Source organism: Seriola dumerili, unplaced genomic scaffold (assembly GCF_002260705.1).
Source record: "Seriola dumerili isolate Sdu_G_001 unplaced genomic scaffold, Sdu_1.0 BDQW01000149.1, whole genome shotgun sequence".
Lineage (NCBI taxonomy): Eukaryota > Metazoa > Chordata > Actinopteri > Carangiformes > Carangidae > Seriola > Seriola dumerili.
Window position 1 is genome coordinate 21356737 of NW_019174404.1, and position 12316 is coordinate 21369052.

Consider the following 12316-nt stretch of genomic DNA (forward strand, 5'->3'; position numbering starts at 1 on the left):
GTTAACTGGACCCAAATGCAAACCAACATGGTCTTTCAGTAGATTTATTAAATAATGCCAACACAAAAGACTCACTGAACAGGTAAAACAGAAATACAAAGAGCCAAACAAAGTCCTTGAACAAAAGTCTAAACACAGGAAAATCCAGAAGGGTAACATGTGGAGTAACTTAACAAAAAGCATGAGGGAACACTGGGGAAACTGGCATACAAGGAAACTCAAGGCAAAACTCTAGTGAGGTCTATGGGACGTGGTTAGGCATCAGGTGAATCGCTGACTGCAAGTTGCAAGTTGAGTGATCTCAAGCCCTGTGGCAGGAGAAACACCGTGGGTCTGTACCTGGGATTGTAATAACTCATATTCTCTATGAGCTAGAGCTGATTTCGTGGAAGCTATACGGACACTTGTGCGTTGAGCCTGAGTTGCTTCTAGCAGGAGCTCAGGCCCCAGGAGCTGGGGTTGAAGTCCTCCATCTTATATCATTTGACAAGTGAGGATGCAGCAGAACAATAGGGTATTAACAGGTAAGCCAGGACGGGCATCAGTGCCACTCCTTGACAGTTCACACTCACTCCAGATCTTCCTCTTCTGAAAGTTTTTCACAGTCATGCTCAGGTGTGGCTCGCTCAGGTACAGTTGGTTGAGGAGTGCTCCCTCCTGTCACTTGGGTAACTAGTTCCAGTATCAGGTCCTCCAGCCGCTTTTTGTAGCCACTGTTGTACTTGAATGTTCTTCCTACAGCACACCTTGCAGCAATGTTTGCGTTGTGGCATTCGACAGCCAAGAAGAAGAGGAGCCTCCTCCGTCAGTGGCCCAGTCCATTAGAAATCTGAACATGGTGACGGTGCTGACGGCTTATCAGGCCGGACTTTTCCAGGGGTTGAGTGACCTTTTGGATAAAGGCTCTGCAAGTCCAGCTGTTTAGGACGAAATATGTGTCGTCAAGGACCTCATCCTCCGTGTGTCTAGAAGTGCAGTTCAGTCCTGTGGCCACGTCATGGGTCTGGCTGTGGTGGGAGCGAGACCCAAACATTGTTCAGGACGCAGACTAAATCTTCAGTGATACAGATGCTGCATCTTAAGGTTGTTGATGCCACAGTCACCACAGCAGTCGAGACACATGGATGACGATGTAGCGGCTGTAGCCCGAAGGTGTTAACTTCCTTAACGAGGGCACCTGGGTGCAGGAGGTGCAGCACCTGTTGATGTGGGAACGATGAACCGTTGATAACTGTCCTCAACTCAGTGGCGTGTGGTGACTTTTACAGACAGGCGAGCAGAACCGAGCAGCCAACAGCACCCACTCAACTGCCATCAACTCAGAGGTTCAGCTGTGGACTACACTAACCACAAAAATATGGACAAGACTAAAACACACCTTTCTCTTAAATTCAGTCCTGTGCTGTCTCATGATTTTGTGCTGCCTTTCTCCCTCCTCTCTGAAGAAGTTGTAGAATTAACACAGTGACAATGTAGAGTCCTGTATTTTCCACCCTGTGTTGTTCACCTTTCCTGGTTTATCGTCTGGACTGTAGTTGAAGCACAGGGGTGACGTGGGAACTTGGGTGTTGAGGAGTCTGAGCATTTATTAACTGATCATGAGCCTAAAGTGCACAAACATCACACTGCACGTTCACAGCTACACTGCTAACTGTTAACTGACTAGCTAACTCTCTGCTCTGGGTTCCAGCATCACTATTCTGTACAGAGGAGATAAGTCAGTGTAATTTGCTCCTTTACTTGGCACTGCTTTCTCTAAATGGTTAATGTGCAAGTTTAGTTTCCGCACACGTCTGCGCATGCGCATGATGCTGCAATATCATAACTGATCTCAAAACGGTAGAAGCTGAGTCGAGCTTGCTAAGCACCCTTTGGCTATCGCTGGCCACCAGTCGAAGATCCCAGGATTATCCTCAATTTGAGAAAGTGTGTGTCCCGTTCCACTTGACAAGTTCCAACCTTTGTCAATGGGACATAGTGACACCCATGAAAATGACAGAAACGATAGATAGATACAACAGCTGGAAGTCAAGCTACCTTTCAGAGACAATACCCTGCCACCACAAGAGGGCAGTAAATTACATGATGAATGGGAAATAGGCATCAGATCCTTTATGGGACCAACCGCTGTTCCGAGATCAGATGTAAGGACAGATATCGCTTCACTTCAGTATCGTTCGATTCAATGTCTAATTTTAGCTTTAGCTGGGCAAACACTGCAAACCCTGAAGCCACACCACTGCCTCAACCACTGCTGAGGGGGGACGTCCCAGGCTGTACACTGACGGAGGAGAGAGATGGAGGTCCCACAGTAGTGGCCTGTGTTTCCGTGGGTGATGGACAGATGTCCGCGGTGGAGAGGAGGCTGCAGGACTCCAGAAACTGACTCCATCTGCAAAAATCAGAGAAGGGACCACAAGCCAGAATGACTCTGTCAAACTGCCACGACTATTTCAAATGTCCTGAAAGAACTGTGACACTTTTTGTTTTTTATGTGTGTGTCCCATGTGCATGAAACAACAGAACTTCTACCATTAAAGCAAATGTAGGAGTTACAGGTTTGTCATTTGAATGTGCAGCCAGTTCCTTTGTTTGGATTTCATCTGAAGTGTGTGTGTGTGTGTGTGTTTGTGTGTCTGTGTGTGTGTGCATGCATGCGTGCGTGTGTGTGTGTGCGTGCGTGCCTTTGTGTGTGTGTACAGAGCAGTATCTCACAGATGACACGAACACAGTGTGTGTTCCTCTCTTGACTCAGTGTAGATGATGGTCACTGTGTTTTACTGCTCATAGACTTGAAGCCTCTGTCACCCTCTCTGATGGATTGCCATGGTTACACTCATAAACCTGGCACTGCTACACAGCATGAACCAGTCCTGCCAAGTTCCTCATAAAATATCAGCAGGGCACATGAAGACACAGTAATCCACTTCAGACCAGGTTCAGTCATGTGACTCAGAATGTGTTTGTTTCCCTCATTACTCTCACATTGTTTATTTCACACTGAAACCAGTCAGAGATCAGCCTGTGGTTCTCATGCATGTAAAGTCAGGATGAAGTAAAAACTCATTGTCCAGCAGGGGGCAGATTCTGTTCACTTCACCACAAACTATCAACCTGCTGGTTCGGGACCTGTCCTTCACACAGTTACATGTTAATGGGTAAATATATAATAGAATTAATTCTGACACGTAATGATTGAAAACTAAACACTCAGAACAGACTGATTTTAAGTCAGTTTAATTATTATATTAGTTTTTTTTATTATAAGTTTGTTGAAGCAGCAGCTCTGTGCTGAGGATTGATTCATTTATCAGTTTCAGTTCAGGCTAATGGTTATACATGAATGTAGTCACATTAATTCTTCTTCAGCTTAAAACCTTCTGAGATCCTGATCCTGATGAGTCTGAAGTCTGGGAGACACCAGGTCTTCGCTCAGTGCTGACTCCTCAAGTCCACTTCAACCTCTGAGTGTGTTTATCCTCCAGTTCACTGACTCACACACTCACACACTTCTACCTGAGCTAATTAGATTATTATTATTATTATTATTATTATTATTATCATTATGAAATATATTTTACCTGGTGGATGAGGATGACATGTCACATGACATACATTAAAACAATCCCGTGTTAATGGTCATTGTACGTTGTGCAGCTGACTCTGCTGGATCTTAAAATGAAAAGTTAATGGGCCTTTGATGTATGCAATCAATATTCAATATCAGTATTGATCCTTATAAGAACCAGATGAGGTAAAATAATAAATAAAATAAAACCTTGGAGATGATTCTCTTCTGATTGTGATTATGAATAAAGAGAAACCATCTGTATAGACTTGACAGTCCTCCAGTCCATCAGTCCCACTGCACTAATTTATAATACAATATAATTACTATATGGAAAACCTATGATTATAATAAACAAATCTGTATTCATTTTATTTCAACATGAACATCATCATCAGTTTCTAACTGTCATCACAAAGAGTTCACCATGAAGAGGCTGCAGGTCCGACACGGTCTCTGTCTCAGGCGGAGGTCTCTGTCAGACCCTCATGCTCCTCATGGAGACCTGCAGTCAGTTACCAGCCTGTCAGAGACTCTGAGGGGACACAGTCAGGAACTTGGCTCAGATTTCTAAGTTTTAAAAATAAATAATCAGCTCTGATTCGTTCCACGTGCCCGCTCCTGTCCAGTGCGCGCGCACGCCAAGAAGCAGAATGAAGCATTAGCACATGAGACTCCACAGGATCATATAGCAGCGATGCTGGTGTGTGATGCTGCCGTGTGTATGGGTTGGCTGAGTGACGCGCCAGCAGGAGCCGGACTCTGCGCTGCAATAAAGAGGCGGCGGCAGCTGAGAGCGCGAACCACTGGAGCGGAGAGGCGTCCCGACAACACAGCTGCTCCACACACCGCCGACCCGCTCACATCAGATCACACCAGGGTTACCGGAGGAGGAGAGACGCTGCAGCGGAGGATGCCGCTCCGGCCTCTCATGAACTCATCCACCCGCTGAACGAGGCTGCTCCGCGGGCTTCAGCCTGAACCTCCGGCAGGACTCCCGAGCTCAGGACTTTTTGAACAGACTGGTGAGTCCTCAGTCTGCTTTATTAACCATGGAGGGAAACAGGAGTTTTGTAGGTGGTTCTTTAGATTTCATTAACTTTTAAATCTAAAATTACACAAATCAGCATTTGATTCAGCAACTAATGATGTAGATTAAAAATCGTTATTTAAAGGACTTTGGGGTTTTAGATGCAGAGGATCGTGCAACAGGTGTTTAACGTTCACTTCTTTAAAATGATGCATTTAAATTATCTTCAGTATTATCAACCATTTTCTACACGTGCGGAATTTTATTTAGTGATTAAAAAATAAATGGTAAATAAAGAGACAACAGTGATGTTTGTTCTTAAACACTGAACCTTCTCAAAAACCTCTTTCCTTCTCTACACAAACAAACTCCAAACACAGTTCTGAGAGTTTTCAGCTCACAAACATCCTTTAAATTCTGATGTTAACCCGCTGTGATCAGGTCTGGGGTCTCAGGTCAGTGAGCATTAAACAAAGGTTTAAATGCTGCTCAGTGAACTGCAGCCTGAGTAGAACTAGAAGGAGGAGATCCTCTTTGCTCTGGAGCTCTGACACCTTCATCCTCTGACAGTCTTCCTCCACGTTTCACTCATTAATGAAGTCCTGGATCAAAACAAAGTCCATATGCATCACACAAGAGGTGTCAGGCCTTTTCCTCATCACCTCAGCTCCTTGGAGATCAGGTCCTGGTGGAGGTGTCCCACACGGAGCACGGGGCGCTCCACAGGGTGGAGGGAGCCAGGGCGGCCGTGTATGGACATGGGGAAGTGTGAAAGAAGAAAGTCAGTTAAATGTTAGTCAGTAGGTTTCAGTGTAAAGAAGATCCAGATCTGTCACTCAAATGAAACTCCACCGAGCGGCAGGTAGACGTCCTGCACTCACTGTGCTTTGGTAAATGACAGAAGTATTATGAGTTTAATATTAGTTAAATATTCCCCTTAAGCATGATAACTCTTACATAGTTTTATGTGTTAAAGGCGTTTTGTTTAGTGCTAATATTAACTGCTTTATATAACATTTACATTTACATTTACATTTATTTGACAGACGCTTTTACCCAAAGAGACTTCAAGTGCTTATACTAAATAAAAATCTGTCATGTTTGTAGGTGAATAAATTACATAAATAACTGCTTCCCCTTCACTGCTCTCAAAACAACTGCAGATAATTAATGTTCCAAACTGCTGTCAAACAGAATTTATAACCAGGGTTCAAACAGGCAGAGAAAGAAATAGTATGAATAATCTGTATCTTTAAAAAGGAGACAGCATATTTATAGTTACTAGTCTGTAGATTATTATTATTTTTGGTTCTCCAACATGGTTTCTCACAAAACCACGGCTGCTCATTATAGTTCTGACTTTTCTCTAATTCTTTTTTTTTGAAAGAATGAAAACGTTTGTATTTTTCTGGTGTAAAAACTTCAGATCAAACTTTCAGAAACTCACTCTGTTGATCAGACGAGGCCAGAACATGAAGTCAGGAGCCTGTGAACGGCTGGTTTCAGCTCTGACTTTATGAATCAGTTATAACCAGTTTTACTACATGATCGGATATTTTATTAGATCACAGAGTTAAAAAAAAAAACTTTTAGTATTTTTCACTGAAGCCTTTGGATAAAATTTAAATATATTGAGACACAGTTTACTGAACACTGTCAGTGTAGGTGAGGTCACTAAAGGTTAAAATTTAATCACAATTTTAAAAAAAATGTAGGACATGACGTGTGTCCTCCATGTGTCTCCGTAGTTCGGACCCGGGAAGAACAGTTCAACTCAATTAATAATATGAGGCTCTGTGTGTGTGTGTGTGTGTGTGTGTGTGTACTACACTCAGACTGATCACGTTTACATGGAGGTGAGAGTCTCTGTGCCTGAGCTGAGGGCCACATGTCTGTGAGGGTCTGGGGCCCCTGGTATGCAGACATCAAAGGGTTAAAGGTGAGGAGAGGCTCAGCAGCTCACCACTTATCTCCTCTAATGACCTCCTAAGTAAAAGTCAATTACTTCTGCGTCATGATCAGAGGAGGCAGACCACAGGGGGCTGCTGGAGCTGTTAGAGCTGCTCATTCCAGAGACTCTGCAGAGTTTACTGAGCCGCTCTGCGGCTGCACACCACACGTTGCACTTCTCTTATTTACTGTTTATTCCAACGTCTGCGGCAGGAATAAAAATGTGTGTGTGTGTGTGTGTGTGTGTGTATCTGAGTCTGACACCAGGTTATTCAGCAGCTCCGTCCTCTGCTGCGCAGCCGCTGACGACATGACTCACTCATTTGGTGTCTTACAGTTTCAGATGAAGTTACAGTCACATTAATTCTTCTTCAAACCACTCAGGTTTTCTTAGACCCTGATCCCGATGAGTCTGGGAGAACCAGGTTTTCCCTCAGTGCTGACTCCTCAAGTCCACTTCTGTTTTATTTCTCAGTCTGTATCGACACGAGAACGGATTCTTTTTTTCCTGAATAGTCCAAATTAAGAAATCGTTGGCTGCATCATTTCATCACTTTCGACACATGCTTCAGAAATGTGAAAACTCTGGGGCCTGAACACAAGCAGGGACGAGGGTCTGAACCACATGAACCACGTGACTCTGTACTGATGGGTTACAGAGTCTGAAGAAGTGTTTCCATGTCCAGAGAAACTCTGCAGCCTGACACAGGCTCCGTAACAAGCCATGATCATGAATGACAGATAACTGTGACCAGTCAAAGAACAGAAGGAAACATCTGGATTTTTCCAGGTGATGGTTACAGATGCGTTTCACTAAACTGCGCCGTAAATACTGGAGGAAGAAGTAACGACGACCTGGAAACTAGAAACAACGACACGAGGAAGAAAAAGACTTTTTAAAACATAGACTGTTAAAAAAAAAACACTTAATTAGAATAGATACTGAATTAAAAAAGAAAGACTTAATTAACAGGAAAAGCTCTGAATTAAAGAGCATAAATTTAAACCAGAAAATATGCTTCACCAGGTAAAAGTACTAATGTTGACGGATGGACTCTTTAAATTAAATTACTGATACATTCATGTGAACCTCTAGTCTTACACTGTTTATCATATTTTCTTCTTCTTCTTTTTTATAACTCAAGTAATACACTGGATTATTTTACTGATGGATTAATAAGCAGCAGTTAAAATGATTTTAACTCTATAAAGTGCTGTGTGGTCAGCGGGTCATATTCTGGTGAATTATATATTTACTACATTAAACTATCATGTCAGGTAAATGTAATAACTGTCCTCCAGCATCTGGACGAGAAACTCAGTTTAAAACACAAATACTTCAGCAGAGTGATCAGTGCAGTGTGTGTGTGTCAGTGTGTGTGTGTGTGTGTGGCAGTTGTGGGCCAGGGCAGTGTGAGATGATGAGGGGCGGGGCCTGTGGCTCCTGTCCATCATCATCTTCCTCAGACAAAGATACTTTATTGTCTATTGTTGTTCTGTCTAATCAAACCTGATTTAACAGCTCACAGGTATTTCTGTCTCTGCCTCAACAGCCCCGGGCATGTACAGGAAACACAACGCCACTGTGCATGTGTGTGTGTGTGTGTGTGTGTGTGTGTGTGTGTGTTTGTGTGTGTTTCATGCTGCCAACGGTTATGTTTCTGCTGACTCACTCACCACACACACACACACACACACACACACACATTTGTCTTAGTAGACTGGTGAGGACCGTCATCAGTGAAGGTTCTCCATCTCCACTGTGACTAGAACCCTGTTCTAAAAGACTGGAACCAACTTTAAAAGAACCGCGTTAGAGGTTCTTCTTTTAATTAGACTAAAAAAGACAAAACTGCACCACTACTTTTACTTTTTAAAAGGTGATTTTCACCTATTTTTGACTATCGAGAAATTACAGCTCACATCACATTAAACAAATGAGTCTGTAGAGCCATGACCATGATCCGAGCTCCCTGACGTCACCGCCTGCAAATATTTAACAAAGTGAAATTAAAAACGTGTGCAGGAAGCTCCTGTAAGTCTTACAGCTTCGTATCATGTGAATCAACATCACACTTCAGCTTCAACAGCAGCGTCACACTCGATGTGTATTGGCGAAAGTGTGTGTGTTGTTGTGTGAGGTGTGAGGAGGTCGTGTGTAGGTGGGGGTGGGGAGGGGTGGTATCTACATATCAAACGTGTTTATGGGTTTCAGTACTTTACCTTTATAAATCAATCAGTCAGGAGTCGAACATTTAACTACCTGAATCCACCATGAACCACCTGAGAACCTGAGACCTCCAGCAGGTACAAAGCCTGCCCTCTTATAGAACCAGAACCCCCCTCCTGTCTGCAGAACCCCCCTCCTGTCTGCAGAACCCCCCTCCTGTCTGCAGCAGGTTCTGCTGGGAGGATCAGTTATGAATCAATGATGAATAATGAAGTCATGATGTGTTTCAGAGAGAATGTGGTGCAGTTTCTTTTAGTGTCTTAGTGTGTGATGAAACCTCTCAGATCATACTTCAAGCACTTCACCTGTTAGAAACATAAAATGTGATGATTGTACAACATCATAATCAGCTGGTGTGTCTGTCTCCTCCAGACCTGCTGGCCTTTGTGTAGCAGCCATGGGCAGCAAGACTCTGCCAGCACCGGTCCCCCTGCACCCCTCCCTCCAGCTGGCCAACTACTCCCTCCTGCAGAGCTCCACCGGCCTCCAGCTGCCAGCTGATCACTTTCACAGCGTCTACAGCTTCAGCGCCCTGCACGCCATCCACCTCCACCAGTGGACCCTGGGCTACCCGCCGCTGGCTCTGCCCCGCTGCACCATCTCCAAGCTGCCGGCCCAGTTCTCCTCCATGGCCTCCATCCCCATATTCCCTCACCTGCTGCAGCCCAAGCAGGGCTCCTCAGAGCTGCTGCAGAACTCCAAGAACAAGCCCCGCTTTGACTTTGCCAACCTGGCAGCAGCGGCCACCCAGGACGATTACCTGAAGGCAGAGGACCTGAGCATGTCAGGCGCTGCCGCAGCGCAGGCCTCGTCTCACCACTCCGCCTCAGCCGGCCTGGGATGCCTCCTGGATGTGACCAAACTCTCCTCGCCGGAGCGGAAGTCCAGCCGAGGCCGGCTTCCCTCCAAGACCAAGAAAGAGTTTGTCTGCAAGTTCTGTGGCCGCCATTTTACCAAGTCCTACAACCTTCTGATCCACGAGAGGACGCACACGGACGAGAGGCCGTACACCTGCGACATCTGCCACAAGGCCTTCAGAAGACAGGACCACCTCCGGGACCACAGGTGAGGACCAGGCTTTACCAAACCCTCGCTGACAGACTGTGATGGGTTAGATGTGACTGATGTCTGTCTGTCAGTTACTGCTCTCTCTCTCCCGCTGAGAGCTTCCTCACTGAGCCTCAACACACGATATTAATCATGTCGACCTTACTGATGATGTGGTCAGACTTTTCACTGTGGCCATGTCTGCACGGGAGGGCTGGTGTGTTTAGTGTGAGGAGCTCCTCCCTCTGCGGGGGCTCAGGATGTGTTCAGGTTCAGTTCTGACTGTAGGTCACCTGCATTCTGCAGTCGGTGTAGTGACGTGTAGAAAACTGAAGAAAATACACCTGAAGTACCCTGTGTTGACAGTTTGATTAAAAGTGAAGCACAGCTGTTGTCAGATGAGACAGACAGTGAGACACACTGAAACTCCTCCACTGGTCTTCACCGGCTGTGAGGGTCAGTGGAGGAAGGTTTAGTTGGTAAATGCTGAGATTACAATGATTCCACCAAAGTAAATAGAAATGAATTTAATCATGCAGACACAGACAGACGTGTCAGTGATGTCGTTGTCGGACTGTGACAGAGAGGAGCATGTTTATTATTATTTATATTTTTGTATTTTACATGGACCAGTTTTTAAAGTGTGAGGGAGTCTGTAGTCTGTCATTCACTGATAGTTTATAATGAACATAATGTCTGCTTTTATACTGTTGGAAATATTATATATACACTAACATATAAATGATATAATACAAAAATGCCAAGGACGTTTATTATGTGACATTTGAGGTCACAGATCTTTACAGTGACTAACATCAGACTGTACAGATGTTACAGATGTTAGCTGGACATAACTCTGTGTGTGTGTGTGTGTGTGTGTGTGTGTGTGTGTGACTCAAAACTCTCCAGTTCTTCTTTTATCTCCTCCCAGTCTCTCTCTCACTTTTCCTGTTTATCAAACAGATTCAGACATTTTCCACTCTCACCTCAGCTCCTGTCTCTCTCAGCTGATTTGTGCCTCTGCGTCTTTCCTTTTCCAACATCAGTAACTAGAGTATCAAACTATTTGACTGCGACAGCTTCCTGAAGTCTTGTCACCACATTGAGCCTGAACACAGACACAGACTGAAGCCTGGTGTCTGCTCAGAGGAGTCAGTGACACTGGGACATGGTCTAGATGAGGTCTGGACCGAGTCTCGCACAGACAGAGTGGAGATCAGGCTTCTACAGAGCTCTAGTTTGTTCTAAAGCAACCACACATCAGCATCATCACAAAGACTCATACGAGCTGTTCCTGAAATAATGTGGAGGAGGGCTCATGAAGGGTCATGAAGGGTTTGTTGAGGTTCGTTGATGATGTTGAAATGTGACGTGGTTCCTCTGAATATGAACTAACGCCAGCTGTCGTGTTGTGTTCCTCCTGCAGGTACATCCACTCTAAAGAAAAGCCCTTCAAATGTCAGGAGTGTGGGAAGGGCTTCTGTCAGTCCAGGACTCTGGCGGTCCACAAAACATTACACATGCAGGTCAAGGAACTGAAGCCAGCCAAGATCAAGTGATTCAACAACCCCCCCCCCCCCCCCCAGCAGGGACAGGATGGGGACACTGGAAAACCAGGACCAAACACACCAACCAAAGACTTTTCATTTCAGCTGTTTCTACGTGAACTCAAGGATCAAACGTTTTACTTAAAGAAGAGAGATGAGATTCAGTCATCAGAGAACCTGGTGGACGTGTGGACTGTGAACGGACCTTAAAAACCTTGTGGCTGCTCAGAAGCTTCAAATCCAAAGACTTTATTAAAGGGACTTTATAAAAGATCAAAGCCATGTTAACATTTTCATCCTTTCACATTCCAATGATATTTTCATACAGATGCATTATATCAAAAATGTATTTTTGCACTTTAACCTGATTATTGATTATTTACATATATCACTGGATTTCTTAAAGTTAATTTCAAAATGAATAATCATTTCTAAATAAAATATTTTACTGTAACTTTCTGGCTGTGAAGTGTTGCTGTATGGGGGGGGGGGGGGTCATTGTCTGTGAACTTGCAGCAGTTTCCTGTCGGTTTGGTTTCTAGTGAAGACTAGTGCAAATCTCTGAGAGAAACACTGATATTCAGTCTGACATGGAGCTGCTGCTGAAACCTGCAGAGTACACCTGTAGCTGGGTCAGAAAGAGGTCGGATCACGTCCCCACCAGAAATACAAGGTTAATGACATGAAGTATGATATAAATGCATTGGGAGAGAGAGAGAGAGAGAGAGAGAGAGAGAGGGCTCAGTGCACCATGGGAGTTGCCCCAGCAGTCTGGGCCCATAGCAGCATGGCAAAGGGCTGGTTCAGGACTCACCTGAGCTGCCTCTTCCTCCTGAACCCAGACTGGGAGTTGGGTCCAGCACTGACAGGAGCAACAACCTGGGGATGAGACGTGACAGATCTGTTTTACCAGCTGCACAGTGTAGCAGCTCACTCTTGTGTGT

At 44.7% G+C, this 12316-nt stretch overlaps 1 protein-coding gene across 1 annotated transcript; it reads left to right on the forward strand.

Moving 5' to 3' along the window:
* The first annotated feature begins 4423 nt into the window (after window positions 1-4423).
* osr1 (odd-skipped related transciption factor 1) lies at window positions 4424-11384 on the forward strand. The gene is made up of 3 exons (XM_022751101.1): window positions 4424-4593; window positions 9151-9843; window positions 11252-11384. The coding sequence occupies exons 2-3, from the start codon at window positions 9176-9178 to the stop codon at window positions 11382-11384; spliced, it is 801 nt and encodes a 266-aa protein (XP_022606822.1). The 5' UTR covers window positions 4424-4593; window positions 9151-9175.
* Window positions 11385-12316: the final 932 nt, after the last annotated feature.